The sequence below is a fragment of the Kryptolebias marmoratus genome, linkage group LG24 (genome assembly GCF_001649575.2).
Source record: "Kryptolebias marmoratus isolate JLee-2015 linkage group LG24, ASM164957v2, whole genome shotgun sequence".
Classification (NCBI taxonomy): domain Eukaryota; kingdom Metazoa; phylum Chordata; class Actinopteri; order Cyprinodontiformes; family Rivulidae; genus Kryptolebias; species Kryptolebias marmoratus.
Window position 1 is genome coordinate 19,040,502 of NC_051453.1, and position 17,571 is coordinate 19,058,072.

Consider the following 17,571-nt stretch of genomic DNA (forward strand, 5'->3'; position numbering starts at 1 on the left):
CTAATTTTCTGATATGATGAATTTGAGATTTTCATTTGTTGTCATTTGTAATCATCAAAATTAAACGAAATAAACATTTGAAATATATGAGTTTGTATGTAATGTATGAATATAATATACAAGTTTCACTTTTTAAATGGAATTACTGAAATCATCTACTTTTTCATGATATTCTAATTTTATGACCAGCTCCTGTATATTGCAGAATTTACATGTAAATATAACCACGGGTCCAGCATTAATAATCAGTTTGTTGTGATGAAGAAAGAGCTAAGTAGATAGCCAAAGGTTTTGATTTACTGGTCCATCTATGGTCCAACCCTTACCTATAGTCAGAAGAGGTATGGATTATGACCAAAAGAATGAAGAGAACAGAAGTCCAGTTGTTGTTTTTTTGTTTGTTTGCTGTTTTTTTTTAACTATTTTGGGGATTTGCTGAGCAGAGATATGTCTGGGTTTCCCACCTGTACTTGTTACTTCTGTGACCAGACTACTGTATGTATGTATGTATGTATGTATGTATGTATGTATGTATGTATGTATGTATGTATGTATGTATGTATGTATGTATGTATGTATGTATGTATGTGTGTATGTGTGTATGTGTGTGTGTGTGTGTGTGTGCGTGTGTGTGTGTGCGCGCGTGCGTGTGCGTGCGTGTGTATGGATGATGGACGGACGGATGATGGATGATGGATGATGGATGATGGATGATGGATGATGGACGGACGGATGATGGATGATGGATGGATGGATGGATTCTCAAAGGAGTTTTCAAAATATCCTGAAACGTCTGCAAGATTTTACAATTGACTTGCCTGAGTCACAGGGGCCTCCTTTTTTTATTTGAAATTTTGAATATGTTTAAACAATTTTTGTGTAACAAATTTTCTCTCAAAATAGTCACAGAGTTGCTGAAGCATCTGAAACGTGTCTGAAACTGTTCTCAGTTTAGGTTCTGGGAGTCAGAAAGTGCAAAAAATGTGACTCAACTTTGGGAGGGTTTGGCAACCTTTGAAACTAAATTGTGACTGATGGGAGACAAAAAAGAAATTAAATTGTGATAAAATTGAGACATAATTAAGACATTTGGTGACTAAACTGTGACAAAGGTTTTTGCATGTCATTCACACAAATATTGCAATTTAGTAGGTATGCAAGCATGTCACAAGTACCAATTCAATGGGATTCCAAGGAAAAACTTGCAGATTTTCTTATAATTTTGTGTCTCCAACTAGCTGCTACCAGTTCCAGCTCAGTGAGATCAGACAGCTGTACATCAGACAGTTACAGTGATTGGGTTTGTGTTACAACTCAGGGGTGCTTTAGTTGTGACCAATGAAGTTAGTGTCTGATCTAAAAGTGACTGAGTGTAAAAATTCATAAAGGTTACAAAAAATAGTAAAAACATTTTGGATTGAACAATTTTTGCTGTTTTTGCAGACGGAATCAAAACTACACCAATATCCTGCGTCTGCTGAATCTGGGAGATAAAAAGCTCAATCCTTTTGACATCACTCACATGTTCACGCACTTCTTCTGGTTTGGAGACTTGAACTACCGCGTTGAATTTCCATCATCAGTAAGTTGCTGAGAATGTCTCTACTAAACAGGTCCCTCTTTTCCCACAGAAGGAACTCTGACAATTCAGGGTTAGTTCAGAAACATTCGAAGGCATCCTGGAGTGTGGTAACAGGATGATATCAACAGGTGTTGGTCCCAGTGGATTGTGAAGTTGAGTCTATGTGGATTGAACTTAGTTCACACAAACACCAACGCAACATGTGCATTACATTGTTTAATTATTTATTTCACATAAACTAAGCTAAAATGGTCCTTTATTGCCTGAAAAACTTGTAAAACCACATTTAGCAACGAGAACTTAAGCAAAATTGTTTTCTGTTTCTTATATTGTTGGGGAGAAATTATCATCCCAATCTTTTTTACAACATTTGGTCTATTAAAGTCCCACCACAGCATTTAAATCAGGCTGAGGTCATTGACTGAACCAGTGTGACACCTTGATTCTTTGCTAATTCAGTGTTTCTGTTGCAGATTTGCTGCAAAATTTGGTATCTTCCTGTTATTTAGTTGTTGGACAGCTGGCCTCACATTTGACTCTTGAATATTTTGATCTACAGAGGAGTTTTTGATTGACCACAGCACACGCCCACATCATCAGCCCTCCACCACCGTGTTTGACAGTTGACATGAGGTGTTTTTGTGCTGATATGTTGTTTTCTCCAAACAAGGCACTGTGTCCTATAGTCCCCTTTGGTCTTGATTGTCCAAAGACGCTTTGTGGTTCATTCAAAAGCAATTTTGCAATCCTTAGCCATGTTGCCTTGTTTTTAGAGAGAAGGCTTTTCCCTTCAAATCTTCCAAACAAGCCGTATATCTTTAGTCTTTTTCTGACCTCACTGTCTTGAGTTTTAGCCTTTAACCTGCTACTTTATTCCTGTAGAGTCTGAGATGGAGCGCTTGGTGTTTTTGCAGTTTAGTTGAGCTTTGCAAAGTGTGACCTTGGAGTGAAGTTGTTGGAAGAATAGCAGAAATCTTGACTATTTTCCACAAATGAACAATTCTTTTTACTGTAGAACCATGGGCTCCAAATTGTTTGGTAATCCCAGATTGAGGAGCAGCAACAATTGCTTCTCTAAGATCATTGCTCTTTGCTGCTGAGGGCAGAAGGGCATTCAAAATTCTGCCCATTTTTGTGTGTGTTTACATGTGTGCATGTGTTCATTTGTCTGTTGTGTTAGCTCTCAGAAAATAATTTAATGTCTTTCCACAACTGATTAACTTTTGGAGTCAACCCAATTTAAGATGGCCACTACAGCTAATCAACTTTAGTAAACTCATACATGTAAATTTTACAAATATTGAGATAAAATTTGGTGTGGCAATAGCTGAAAGTCATCCTCAACACATACTTTAAGGGTCGACATATCTCGCAAATATAAAAAAGATTGTGTCATTTAGAAAGGCGTGCCAAAAAACAACTGACTCCATTATTTCTCATTATGAGATAATCTTAGTTTAACATTTTGATATGCATTGCTTCAAGTAATGGTAGGCCTTTATTTGCAATGTTCCTTGACGTTGCATTAACACACCCCTGAGAGCTCGAGAGCTCCAAACTGCTATTTTAGAGGATTTCATAGTTACTCCATTAATGCTTTTAACCGGCAGCACCTAGCTTATATTTTTTGTAATTTTTGTGGGAGCAGTAAAAGATAGAGATCGTTTTTCACTCACTGTTTCTTCCTTTGGGTTTAGTGTTCATAAAATAATGAATGACACTGTTTCATATGTCATGCATCTTGAGCTGAAGTCACGCTGAGATAACATTATAACCTGATGAGGCCCAGAATATTTTTTATACACTGTGGTGTTTGTAAAACAGCAAACAATGAGTATATAAAGGAGTGTGCTGTTGTCAAGTGTCTGATCTCTCAGCTGCTAACACTCTGAGTCACGAACAGTCACTGCCCTGCTTCCCTTTACAGGAAGCTGAGTACATTGTGACAAAGATCAAACAGCAGCAGTACCAGGAACTACTCAATAAAGACCAGCTCAGCATGGAGAGGAATGATGAAAAGGTCTTCTTGCATTTTGGTGAGCTTTGGGGAACACAAGCCAGTAATGACACGCATCAGCTGCTGTCAGAATAAACCTGCATTTTATGTTGTTTGCAGATGAAGAGGAAATCACATTTCCTCCCACATATCGCTTTGAGAGAGATACTAGAGAGAAGTATGCCTACACAAAGGCCAAAGCCACAGGGGTGAGTGGTGTTGTATGCTCACTTAATCAGTCTTGTTCTGCACCAAAATGAAGGACCTGTGAAAACTGCTACTCTACATGCATCTCATTTGGTTCTGTTGCCATAAAGTTCACATTAACATATCATGTCTGGATCGTCCAGCACATGAATTATGGTGCTGGAATTACAAGACATCCATCCATCACCCACACCCACAACAAATCCAAATAAATACTATTATATTCACTTTGTATCATCTTCTGCCTGCAGACCAAGTACAACTTGCCTTCATGGTGCGATCGTGTCCTGCGGAAGTCCTACCCTCTGGTTCATGTCGTCTGCCAAACTTATGGCAAGTGGCTTCCAGAAAAGCTTTTATGCTTATTTTCCTGCATAAAACACAGTGTTTAGTTTAATTCACAAAGCAACACAGACCAAGTTTGCTTTCTTTGATTATTGGGATGCAGTTTACTTATATAGGTACAGTAAGTATCTTTATTTTGAAGTACATAACACAGACTGTTTATGCAAAAACAAAAGAAAATCCTTTAATTTTGTATCTTTTTAATGCATTGTCAGTTTGATTGTAGCAGAAGTATCTAAATAGGTACTTGTGGGTTTAGATCAGGTCACTGTTGATGTAAAATTCCTCCTTTTGTTGCTGCGACGATGCTGTGGTAATCGTGATGGTTTAGGGTTAGGTTCCCAGTGACACCTCATCACAGGGCTCCAGAATAACTTTTTTTGCGCTGGTGTTGCCACAAAATTCAGGCGCACTCAAATTGTTCACGACTCCTTCACCACCACAATATTACCATGTACATTAATTCTCACTGATGATATTTTTAAGTCTCAATTCAGCATGTTGTTGTTCCAACGACAAAAGTACTGACATTACACTGTTCTCAGATTTCTCACATTGACTGTCCTGTAGTACCTGAGCCATGGAAACTTGGCTTGAATGGCTGATGCTTTACTCTGATGCTTAGGGGTTGGGCATTATTATTATTATTATTACTGCCTCTGCTAAGCTTGTGGTTATGGTTGAGGATTTATATGAGCTGTACAGCCTTTTTCTTAACAAAAAGAAAATAAAAAATATTGGTCTTTCTCTTCATCTTGTTCATAGATAGGTTTTATTCACTGTACCAGGTCAAATCTAGACGTGGGCTGCTTTAGCTAAAACCCACTGAAGGGTGAAGACCTTAAGACGCTGTTCTGTGCAAAACTGCCCTAGAAAAAAAAGTGGTCACTTTCAAGTGTGAAACAAATTTTAGTTTGTTATTCCCTGCCACCAAAGGCAAAAAGGTGAGAATATTTTTGTCTGTGTGTGCATGCATGTGTGTTTGTTTTCATAAAGGGATAGAAAAATAATTCTTCTACCACTGTACAGTTTTTAATGAAACTGTAGTGTGTAAGTAGCTGAATGTCATTCCCAACACATACTCCAAGCATATATCACTTTAATGATTCACTGTATGTCCGTTAGCAAAACATCTCATGAACCACCGGACAGATTTTAATGAAACTCTCAGAAAGCAATCACTGGATGCAAATCTACAACTGGTTAACCTTTGGCGTTACCCCAATTCAAGATGGCTGCCACAGCTTATTGACTTTAGCCAGCACAAAAATATATATAACTCAGTCAATTTTACACATGCTGAGCTAAATTTGGTGTGGTAGTTGCTGAAAGTCAGCGGCTCTAACACATCTCACAAGAACTCACAGTATTGCATGAGATGACACATAACTCCATTTAGGTTTTTACCAAAACTGCATGAAAGGTGGTGGGAGACACGTCTTCCTTCACAGAACGCCAGACCCTCAGTTCGTTACAGGAGTCTGTGCTTTATTTTCAAGTTTTGATGTTTTTAGTTTAATTCTACTCTGTAAAAAAAACAGTCAAAGCTCAACCCTTTGTTCTTTTTGTCATGGAGACTGTGAGGAAAACATGGTTTTATTGTGTTTTTGACATCACCTGGTGAGAACCTTCATTTGATCGTTCTCTTCCACACGCAGGATGCACTACTGACATCATGACAAGCGACCACTCGCCTGTTTTTGCTTCGTTTGAGGTTGGAGTTGCATCCCAGTTTGTCTCCAAGCAAGGTATGATCACCACTCCACTTCCGAGAGACAAAAAGCCCTTCGAACTGCAGTCTGATATCCTCTTCGTTTTTACTTCTTAAAGGTCCCAACAGTGCTCCTCAGGGTGGGATACAGATCATGAACTGTGTGGCCCTCTTGTTGACCAAATCAAAGACCAAGTTCTGCATCGAATTCCATTCCAGCTGCTTGGAGAGTAGGTTTTTGCTTTCTGACCATGTTGCTCGATTCTTCTTTGAATGGATGATGGTGACAATCAAATTCTTCCAACAGAAAGGGTGAAGACTTCAGAAGGGGAGAACACAGAACAAGCCAACGGATCCATAAAGGTTTGGTTTGGAAACCAATATGAGGTAAAGAAATAAATAAATAAAAAGAAAGAAAAAAAAAGAAATGGCAGGAGTTTACAATAATAGATGTATTAGATGCATTAATCTCTACCTGTATTCCCAAGCTCACCCCAATCATTTCTGACCCCGAGTACCTCTTGGATCAGCACATCCTCATCTGTGTGAAATCCACCGACTGTGACGAGTCGTACGGTAAGGAGCTTAGGTGCACCTTGCGCTGTTTTGCGCCGATCTGAACGACACTTACAATCATCTGGTGTGTTACTCTGAAAGGAGCGGGTTGTATTGCGCTTCGAGCTGCCCAGTTCTGCTACCAGGAGTTTCATATCACGCTGACTCACCACGGAGAGATCACCGGCACTCTGACCGGTGGCATCCAGTTACGCACCTCCGAGTTCAAGCCCACTGAGAAGTTATATGGTGAGGCTGCAGATCGGGTTGGGAGTTACGTCTTAAATGTCTTCTTGGTTCTTTGAGCAGCTTTTCTTATTTTACTCCACTTTCAGATTTCATCAAAATTGAGCGGGATGATGCTTTTCCCTCAAAAGGCAAATGCGGAGAGCTTAACAAGTACGAGTTTCTTTTCTCCACATTATCCTAAAATATCTTTTTAAGTGAATCCCGAGATGTAATTGTTTTTCCTGTCTTCTGGTCCGCAGATCTTCCGTCACACAGGCACATGATATTTCTAACCCTAATTACATGGGAGTGTCGTTCAAAAGCGGGAATGTGACCGATAAGGGCTGGAGTTACAGCATGTCAACACGAAATGCTCCCGCTGTTGGGTTGTTGGGTAAAGATCACAAGAAAGCAGGGTATGATTTGAACACACGCAATCCCACAACATTAACTTATCCTGGCTGATTCTAATGCAATATTCACCCCCTCGGTATTCTGTTTTGTTGCCTTACAACTTGGAAATTGATTATTCAAATGTGTGGGCGCTGTGATCAGATGAGACTACATTAGAACTTTTTGTCATGGAGGACAACACCATGTCTGGAGCAACCTGAGCACCTCTCATCATGCTGAGAAGGCCATCTCCACAGTGAAGCATGGTGGTGGCAGCATCATGCTGGGGAGATGTTTTTCATCAGCAGGGAGTGGGAAACTGGTCAGAGTTGAAGGAAAGGTGGATGGTGCAAAACAGAGAGAAATCTTTGAGGGAAACTAATTTGAATCTTGTAGATATTTGAAACTGTGATGAAGCTTCACCTTCCTGCAGGACAAAGACCCTAAACACACGGCTGAAGCAACACTTTCAGGAGGACCAGTCGAAGCGCAGACCTCAGTCCAACTGAGAACCTCTGGTTTGATTTAAAGACTGTTTTACACAAGCAGCTCCATCCAGCCTGAACGAGCTGCAGCGGTTTGGTCATGAAGAACTGACAAACACTCCAGTGGTTAGATGGACAAAGCTTGTGGAGACAAAGCTTTCTGCCATAACTGCTGCAATAGGTGCTGAAACAAAGCATTGTAAAAACATATGTACACACCACTTTTTAGTTTTATTTTTTAGAACAATTTAAAACAAGTTCCCCCTCTCCTTATTGGGCATAAATATTGTGGATTAGGACGTGCAGGTCCATTACTTGTTCAAATTACAGGGTGTAAGGCAATAAAAAAGGAAAAAAAAACTAAAGGTTGTGAATACTTTTGGTGCCAGCTATGAATACAGTTTCACTTCAGCTTATAGAAAACAGAGATCTAAAATATATCATCTGCAGTTAATAAGATTCAGTAGAAAGTGAAATTAAAGATGACTCTTGTCTGGTAGGAATGGGGAGGAAAAGTTGTCAGAGATGTTGGACAATCCGCTCTATGGCTCAGTGACAAAATCACACGGTCAGGCCAAGGACCAAGGCCACCCACAGACAGACCGTCTCACCCCTGCAGCAGACGGAGAGCCTGACCGGCCCCCTTTGCCTGTTCCACGCAATCGCTCCTTCACCTGCTCCGAGAACAAACCTCAGCCTTCAGCTCCTGTCAGCCTGCACCTCCCAGCACACAAGAAACCGGTGGTGCCCTCGCGTTCGGAAGGAGGGATGGCGCAAAGCAGACCTCCTTTGCCTAAGTCGCGGCTGGAACCCCAGACCCCCAAAGCCAGAGATTACAGAGACAGCTCTGAGTTCCCCTGCAAACAAAGGCTGCCACCGAGACTGAGTCCACTACCACCTCACAAAGACAGTAAGGAACACTCATAGATTTCAGGGCAAATTAAATGCATATGATGACCTAAAACTATTTTTTCTTTTTCAGTGCATCCAGATCATCCCAAGAATCGTCCTGTGAATTGACAGAACAGCTTCCTGCCTGCAGTTTTATGGAAACCAAATATATACAGTCAAGGCCTCAGCCAGTTATTTTCACTTTGTCTTCTGTATCATTTAACTACCGTGTCGTTAAAGAGGTAAAAGGAGCCAGCTACCACACCCTGAAACTTTCTATTTTAAGAGCTAGTTTGGTCATTTTTGAACTGGTGTTCTGTGAAGTAGTTATCAGCAGTTAGCGCTTATCAGTCGTGACATCAGTCATAGAGCACGGCGTGTGGAGAAAAAGGCCGAAGTCTTCCTCCTGGCGAGACGACGTTCACTTAGTAACGCGGAAAACAGCGACTAACTCAACAGTGTCATGCAAAAGTGCAGAGGTTTAATATTTGGCTAATGTAGGTTGTTTCACACCAGTGTGCCTTTTTTGGAGAAAAAGTTGTTTTATAAGCCTGAAAAACAGACTCGTTCTCTTTTCTGCCCACTCTGTGCTCAGGCGATAAGGCACTAACTATTGATAACTATTTGGCAGAACATCACTTCAAAAATCACCAGACTATGCCTTTAACATAATGAACACCTTTGCCGCTGTTCCAAGTTTTTATGCCAAGCTAAGCTAACTGTCTGGTGGTGGTAGTTTCATATTTACCATGGAGATTTTATTGCTATAGCAAGACAGGGAATGAGCCACTTCCTATGGTGTGGAACTGCTCCTGAAAAATGTCTGTGAGAAGCATTTCAGGGCATCTATGAGCAGAAATGAGATATAACATAACACAGCTGCATATTCGTCAGTGTAGAATTGTTGTTTTCAATGTGAAACTGGTCCGTTTCTGTTAAATCCACCATGTTGTGCTGTAATGTTTCTACAGTAGCCCAGGATGGACAAACCCAAGACTGCTTCTAGAAAGGACATGTACCTTTTTAAAAAGAAATAAAAATAAAAAAACATTTGAAAGTCATCGTTTCCCCGACATGTTCAAAAAACGAGGGTTAAACGGAGATGGAGTTGGTTGTAATTTGCAAATTTGCCACTAGATGTCCCTAAATCCCAAACATAACCCTTTGACTGTTACGTAAACATTAGAGACGGGTTTTCAGAGTTTATTCGTGTTATGTTCGCATTACACTTGTAGGTTAGAAATCTATTTTTACTTCCAAATAAGAGTTTTACACTATGTGTGCCTTTTAAATGTCTACCACACAGTATTATCTTGCACAGACATTTCAGCTTTTAACTTGTACAATAAATTTCAAAATAAAATGAAATGTGAAAATGTATTTCCACTTTGTTATTTTATTTATATCTGATTTCATGACTACATGACATATTCAGTGCCTGCATGACTGACTGACTTTCTCTTTCGGTTTATTAAGAAAACTGACCTGAAAATGCAACAAAGTCAAGTCAAACAAATCAATGATTTGCTTCCATCTGCTGTTGACTTAAGTTTCAATAGTTTTAGGGTTAAATTTTATGTAATTTACATATACTAATAGCTGTCATGAAGACGTCAAAGAGACTTTAGATGCTTTAGCAGCCTGAGGTAAATGTTAAACATACACTTTTCAAGACTATTCTTGCAAGTACAACAATTTATTTTCCTTAGATTGTAGTAGTTATTGACAGTCTGCAGACATGACCTGCTCTTCCTGTGGTATACCATGCTTTTTCTTAGCTCAGCCCCTGATCTTTTTTTACTGAACCAGAGGTATGCAGCCTGCATCTCTGTGAGTGTGTCAGTTTCAAGTGTTTGCAGTTTGTCATAAATATCTAAAAATATCAGTTCCACATGGAGTTACAGAAAAGGAAATAATACAAAAAGCGAGGAATGTTTTCGTGATTTGGATATATTAAGATTATATTTGGAAAGATACTGTGATGCAACTGTTCTGTGATGAATGCAATTCATCAAATGATCTGATATGAAAAATAAATTATGTTTTTTGCATTGATTCTGTTTGCCTTTATAACCAATCATGCGGTTTTTAGTGTCCAAGTACTTTTAGTGGCAAGAAAGTAAATTAGAATTTTCAAACCCTCCTAATGTGAACGTTCACTATTTAAGATGTGATTACAGTAATAAAACTCCTAAAGACAGACATTGAAAGGGTGTTTTTGCCTTTATGTAGCTATGTTATAATTAAAAGGGTTATATTTTTTATGAGGTTATCCTTTGCACAGTACAAAATAACTTAAAATTGAATTTTTTTTAATTGCCAGACTGACAGACATAGAATGATTTTATTTCATTCAGGGGGATTATATTTTAAAGTTTTCAGCCCGTGTTGTCATTTGCACTCTGAAAAACGCCTGTAAATAGGCATAAAGTAAGATTTTCTTTTGTTATCATGGCTCATTCCCTTCCAAAGGATGAAAATAAATCACCCACGTTTTTCCCCTTTTGGCAGCAGTCAGTAAATGTCTATCACTGATCATCATTTATAATGGAGGAGAAGATTAGAAACTAACAATACAGGAAGGCCAGATTTAACACAAAAAAGATCAATAATACTAACTTATTTAGAAAAATATCTGTTTCTAAATATCTATATGAAAATGTAGATCTTTCCATCTACACTCTGCATTATGTAACAGCATCACAAAATGAGCTTTAAAATCTGTGTAATAACAGCAACATTATTATACATTATATTATATTATAAAGCAACATTTTTCACCTTGTGTAATAAAAAAATCACAGTGAAATTCAACAACATTTAAATTAAACATTAATCAAAAAATGATAATAGGTCTGAACTAGTTATTCATATAATAAGTTAAAAAGCAGTCATTTACAGTACAATACAACTGCTTGTACACACACACACACACACACACATGAAAAAACACTCAACACCATTCAGAGCAATAAATGTTAAATGGGCTGTATTTATATTGCACCTTTGTAACCAACCAGGTTGCATTAATTACCCATTCACCCATCCACACAGCACTCTACTACATCTTCACAAAGCTAATCTGAATAAATCATTTTATAGAGTCTAATCAGTGCTTTAGATCTCATTCATACACCGATGGGGCCCACATTAGAGGCAATGAGGGGTTCAGTGTCTTGCCCAGGACCACTTTGACACATGATTGCATACTGGTGCCAAAATGCAAATGCAGTTAGTTAGCTTTGCGTGTTTCAGTGAATGTGCTGTTTTCAGTAAACTATTGTACACCATGTTTATAGATGTAATAATGTTATGCATAGGCTGGTGTAGATTCTCAGTCATCCAGGCCATGGTAAATTAAAAAAAAAGTTAAAAAACAAAAACAACTGGATTTTTTTCTGTAGTTGAAGACGTTTCGCTTCTCATCCGAGGAGCTTTCTCAATTCAGAAATAGAGAGTGTGGAGTTGAGCTTTTAAAGCTGAGATGTGATGTAAGCTGGATTGCTTGCAAATTGTTCTCACTCTCCTAACAATGGAGGCTCGTTAGAATCCTTGTTTGTCTGACTCACTGAGGGGCCCCTCTGGTCACATGAGTGCAGGTGTTGATTGGAGTGAAACTGACTGGGGATCAGGCCTAAAGCTCCATTATATGTTTTTGAAAGCTGAAATCTGAGACCTCCTCCTCTGTTTAATGTTGGTTTCTCCCTTTTGACATAGATGGCTTCTTTTACCCTCCTCTCGAACCATCTGTCTTCTCGGTCCAAAATATGAACATTTTGATCCTGAAAGGAGTGTCCTTGAGGTGTAGGTGAAACGCTGAGTCCTGTCCAGAAGAGGTGGCTCTCCTGTGGAGCCACCTCTTCTGGACAGGACTCAGCTGTCTATTTATGGCAAAAAGGTCCGACCCTAGGTTCTGGACAAATTTTATTTATTGAGAGAAGAGGGATAAATGGTTCTTTTGGTTTATCATCATCAATACATAATGTGTCTATATTTATGTCGATTGTCTGAATAAGACTGTTACTGAGTGCCCTGGCTTTTCAGAAATGTTTCGTGGTAGCAATAATTTTACCTCCTCGGATATTAAAAAATAACTCACTTTTTGTTTTGTGCGTACTTGAGTTGGATTGCAAATATATAAGAGATATTCTGTGAGATTCATTTTACACACTTTACTAAACACTTATCTAATGCCCCTGTTACGAGACTAGGACGAGCTTCACAGATTCATTTACTATTTTTGTGAGTTTTAGTTTACTTTCTAACCGGGCATTGAAACATCTCTGGCGCCGTCTTGTGGCGCCCGTAAGTCATTGCAGCCTGAAACGTCATCAACAGTGGACGCAGTACCTCAAGTACGCTAACGCAACAATGGTGAGTAACCAGGTTGAATGTTTGAATTTAAGACACACTGACATTATATTTGAACAAGTCATTGATTTACTTAAAGCTAAACAACCCATTTTGTGTATTTTAGTTCATTTATTATCTGTAAAGTTGTGTAATCATGCTCGACATGTAGCCCGATGCTAACACTCACGTTAGCTTGTCGTTTCGCTTTACAGCTTTTCTACTCGTTTTTCAAGTCGCTGGTTGGGAAGGATGTGGTGGTGGAGCTCAAAAATGACTTGAGGTTAGTTTTTTTCTAATTAAGCCATTCAACCAATGATAATTTGCTTTAGCTGCTGTTATTAATGTGCTGAAAAAAGGACGCTAATCACCGGAGCAGCAGCATGTGGGACGACGTGGGAAGTGTAATTGTTCACCTGAATGCATCATTATTGAATTAAATGTGTAACTGCTTAATGTTATCAGGTAAGTTCGCTTGCAGTTTAAATGAATGGAGACATATCACAATATGCAAATAGCCTCACTTTGCAGCAGTGTTGTAAAATGTGTCTGAATGTACCTGCAGTCATTTTTTATCTCCCATCCTGTTTATAGCATCTGCGGAACGCTCCACTCTGTTGACCAGGTTGGAAATATGGCTTTATAAAACTCATTTGTAACCCGAATTTTCTCAGCTGTCAGTCTGTTGTCATATTTATGTCCATATGCTTTGTGTTTGTAGTACCTGAACATTAAGCTGACAGACATCAGCGTCACAGACCCAGAAAAATATCCACACATGGTGAGTTGAACTCATTCACTGTTCTTGGTTCTTACTGCGTGCTTTCATTCTTTAGCATGAAGCAGTAAAGACCTCCTTACTGCTGCCGCAGACCAGACCGTGGGTCATTTGCTACCGGGCTGCACAGAAAGATTAATTAATTGACCAGAGAACATTAGGGGGAGGAGAGGGTGTTATTCATGTTGATAAAACAATATCAGGACGCAGCTAACAAAGCTGTGAGTACACGTCAGATTTACGTTAAGTATGTTTTAAAAAATACCCGTTTTCATGCCGGTCGTATCATTTTATTTTGTTGTATTTATCCGCCACACCTTTAAATGCCGGTCTGTGAAATTACTGTCTGATAATGAACCGGTCCGTGGAGGTAAAAAGGTTGGGGACCACTGGTTTAGAGTTAATTAATAAAGACCAAAAAAATCATATTGTTTCTAGTCTAAAAGCATAGCTGTGCTGAGATCTCTCACATGAAGACATTTCTTAACGTAGTGGTTGAACTCAGGCACAGACAGGAAAAAGGAGATTCCCATTGTTACGCACAGATTTCTATTTTTTTTGCCCCCATTTTTTTAAGGACATTGATTGGTTTAGAAGCGCTGCCTTAATATGTGATCTCTAATCCAGAAACCTAACTTTTAAGTGTGAGGCCCACTGCCCTCAGCAAAGTAAACTCGGGTGCAGTTTGGGATTTTCAGCGTCACAAGGCTGCTTCAATTTGTACCTGGCTCTGTCTCTGCTGGAATGAGAGGTCGCACACGCCGTTGCGCCGCCGCCTCTCAACCAATCAAAGAGGGGGAAGAAAAAAAAGCCACCGGTGTGAAACAGACGTCTCTTTTCTTTTTCCCCCGTCCCTTGCTGAGTTCCACATGTATAAGACACGTCGTCGTGCGAGCGACCTCGGCAGAAGCGAACTCTTACGACACATAGGACAGAAGATCCCTCCAAAGTTTGTTCCTAATAAGGAACTTCTTCTTTTACATAAATACATTGAAGCTATAAAAGATTTTCTGCTGTTTAATCATAAAAACTGTGTGCGCACAGAGTAAATCTTACTCACGAAGCTGTCTCTGTGTTCATATTCATTTCTGTGGAGATTTTGCAAAATGTACAGAAGACCGAATGAAATCACCGATTAAACGTGACCTTTTTTAATGCAACATAACAGAAACTGGTTGACAGAGAATTAACTTTAACAGAAACCCACTCACTGGACTGAACTGTTTTTACCTTTTCTGCCTCGTTTAGTGGTAATAGAGCCTTTAAAACAACGAGGTTCAAACTTTCGTGTCTCTAAAATCACATTCAGTGCTCGTTGAAGCAGGTCTGCATCGTCTTGACGTCAAACGCCTCCATGTTCTTTTTTGTTTGTTTTGTTTTAATGTGCTCCAGCTGTCGGTGAAAAACTGCTTCATCCGTGGATCGGTGGTCCGATACGTTCAGCTGCCGGCTGATGAAGTGGACACTCAGCTGCTGCAGGACGCCGCGCGAAAAGAAGCCATGCAGCAGAAGCAGTGATTGGGTCGGGGTTCAGTCCGGGGTGGGGTTTGGAACGGGGAGGAATGACTAGTTTAGGTTTTTCGAGATAACTTCATTTCGTCTGTGTGTGTTTTGTTCGTCGGCAGTACGCTGGTCAGCCTCTGATTAGCCCAGCTTTGTTGAAGCTCATTCCTGACACCGATGGTCGCCTCGGAGGAAGTTTGTTTGATTCTGACTTTAGTTGGAAAGGATTGGAGCCAAATTCAGTTTAGAGTCCAGAGAGAAGAAAGCTAACAATCTGCTCTTGTGTTTATGTCGAGTTTTTGCATAATCTTGCTTTTTTTTTGTAATGCCACTTAAAAATTAAAGTTATTTATATTTTGATCCTGCATACTGATTTTTTTTTCTATTAATATCATTTAAAGATTGCCTGTTCGCTTCTGCCCAGAGTCTTGGGTGGCACCGTGACCTGTTAGGAGAACATAAACTGCGTTTAGGTGCCCATGACTGTAGGTTTTGCTAACACCGAGTCACTTCCCTGACCGTGTGACCTGTGCTTTTGTGTCGGCGCTTCTAAGAAGAAGCTCAACCTCTTTCAACTGGATTCCTATTAAGGTTTTTTTTTTTTTAAAACAAGGTCAACTGAATCTCAAGACATCTTTATAGCTGGTACACTCTCCTTTAGCAGCTTGGACTTTGCTCAAATGTAGGTTTACGAACCTTAATATCCTTTTTTAGAGATGAGAGGCTTTCTCCTGGCAGTCCTTCTGTCGTAAACGTTTGCCCCGCTAACTGAGGCCTTTGAGCAGTGCACGGTCTGACCTTGGGGTGAAATTGCTGGGACCTGGCAAGACTGGCAGCTGCCTTCAGTGGTTCACTGTTGAACAATGAGCTCCGAGCTGTTTAAAAACGACCCTTTATCTTTTCTCAGCTCGACGGGCAGCAACAGTCGCATCTTTCCACCCTGGCATTGTGTTAAACCCAGATGCTCCCGAACAGAAAACTGGCAAAACTTTTTTTTTTTTATCTCTTAGAGAGGTAATTTGCTTCCATTTCATTTTGAATTCAAAAAATAACAGGTGAGCGCAACATTTTCCGTCTTCCTCCCGTTTTCTTTTCGCCACGACTGAGTGTGTGTGATTGGGGGGGGGGGTTTCTGTCACAAAGCGTTGCTGTAATTTTCATCTGTCGCAATAACTGCCACAGACTTATTAAAAAGACTTATTAGCAGGAAGTGGTGTTTTACTGGAACGGTAAATCTGCCTCCATGAGAAGAAATGCGGCAGCTTTCCCACAGCGGGGACGGTGTCTGCCGCCCCTGTTACTGTGAAAGCTGCTCTGCTCGAAAACAGGAAAGATTTGGAGTTGAAACCAATTTGGCAGCCTTAAAAAAAAAAAGATACTGAGCTCAATATTTTTGTGGAAGCAAAGCAGGTGTGAAAACTGACAGAAATCTTGTACATTTACTTAAGCCTCTCATATTCTGGCGACACATCAAGCTATTTTCTGGTGCTCTGTTATATCTTTATTGATTAAGGGTGCTTTAATAAATGGGCACCTAGTACAGTTCCTAATACGTTACATCCGTCTTCACCACAACTGTCCGTTCCCTCCTCTCCTAACTTTCTGAACGTCCTGTTCAAAAACACAGCAAAACATGCAGCCTGATCAGGACCAGTTTCAGTGTATCGTACCACTTAAACAAGAAGGGGAGGCAGGGGAAAACAAACGGCACAACTCACGGTAAAGCCGCTCACAACAGAAGGGTTTTTGGCAGAATGAGTGAGAGAACTCGGCCCTCTCTTCGGAGCTCTGTAGTTCAGATCTCCGCCGCAGCAGAAAAGTTGTTCGAAGCTGAAACAGGTCACAGTAAGTTTTGGCGTTTTGGCATCTTAAAGAGTTTTGGGAAAACTGCAGCTTGGGTTTTCATGAATGTTGACAATTTAACCACATATAGAAAGTGATGTCTCACATGAACTTTCCACACTACACTTCTTTTATAGTTTATATGTCAAACTGTAGGCGTTGTTGCCTTTTCACTTAAAACGCTTAAGGTTTTCTTAAAATCCCCCCCACATCCAAACTCTCATTGACTTCCATCGTATCTGAGCTCTGACTTTCCTTCTCAAAACTGGAAGTGAAGAGCCTTCTAAACTTGCCATATTTCCTGTATAAAACGCTGGACACGCATAAAAATGGACACATTCGACCATCGGATGCTTCCACCACATAATTTGTCATAATTTAGGCTTAAACTGACATAATCGGCTGTCTTCTTGCGCCTGGGCCAGCTTTCCAAAAAAAAAAACTTTAGACAATCGTCCAACGGAAGAAAAAGCAGCAACTGCTGGTGGAGATGTTGGAATGGATCAAATGTGTTTCTCGTGTGAACACGTCAAACACTTGACAAGTTCACACGCTCAGTCGGTAACGGAGTGGTGAAGTAGTTGACAGATTTACTGCCTTTTTTTTTTTTCCAGCTGTTAAATCTGATCAAAATATAACAGTCTGAGCAAAACGTAATGAACAGCTGTGATTTCTTTGTGATTGACGTTGCATTATTGGTAAAAA

At 39.8% G+C, this 17,571-nt stretch overlaps 2 protein-coding genes across 2 annotated transcripts in view; both read left to right on the forward strand.

The window, feature by feature from the left end:
* Positions 1 to 9,773, forward strand: part of inpp5d (inositol polyphosphate-5-phosphatase D) — a 23,137-nt gene extending 13,364 nt beyond the window's left edge. Inside the window, exons 15-27 of the mRNA XM_017423554.3 lie at positions 1,444 to 1,582; positions 3,510 to 3,618; positions 3,699 to 3,787; positions 4,037 to 4,118; positions 5,789 to 5,878; positions 5,961 to 6,071; positions 6,149 to 6,228; positions 6,330 to 6,417; positions 6,499 to 6,645; positions 6,732 to 6,795; positions 6,885 to 7,040; positions 8,003 to 8,412; positions 8,485 to 9,773. Of these exons, the coding sequence (XP_017279043.1) occupies positions 1,444 to 1,582; positions 3,510 to 3,618; positions 3,699 to 3,787; positions 4,037 to 4,118; positions 5,789 to 5,878; positions 5,961 to 6,071; positions 6,149 to 6,228; positions 6,330 to 6,417; positions 6,499 to 6,645; positions 6,732 to 6,795; positions 6,885 to 7,040; positions 8,003 to 8,412; positions 8,485 to 8,522 (1,603 nt within the window). The 3' untranslated portion in view covers positions 8,523 to 9,773. The remainder of the gene's footprint in view (positions 1 to 1,443; positions 1,583 to 3,509; positions 3,619 to 3,698; positions 3,788 to 4,036; positions 4,119 to 5,788; positions 5,879 to 5,960; positions 6,072 to 6,148; positions 6,229 to 6,329; positions 6,418 to 6,498; positions 6,646 to 6,731; positions 6,796 to 6,884; positions 7,041 to 8,002; positions 8,413 to 8,484) is intronic.
* Positions 9,774 to 12,647: 2,874 nt separating this feature from the next.
* Positions 12,648 to 15,389, forward strand: smx5. Its single transcript, XM_017423402.3, has 5 exons — positions 12,648 to 12,767; positions 12,959 to 13,026; positions 13,338 to 13,368; positions 13,465 to 13,524; positions 14,914 to 15,389. Exons 1-5 carry the CDS (start codon positions 12,765 to 12,767, stop codon positions 15,037 to 15,039), a joined length of 288 nt encoding a protein of 95 aa, XP_017278891.1. The 5' UTR covers positions 12,648 to 12,764; the 3' UTR covers positions 15,040 to 15,389.
* Positions 15,390 to 17,571: the final 2,182 nt, after the last annotated feature.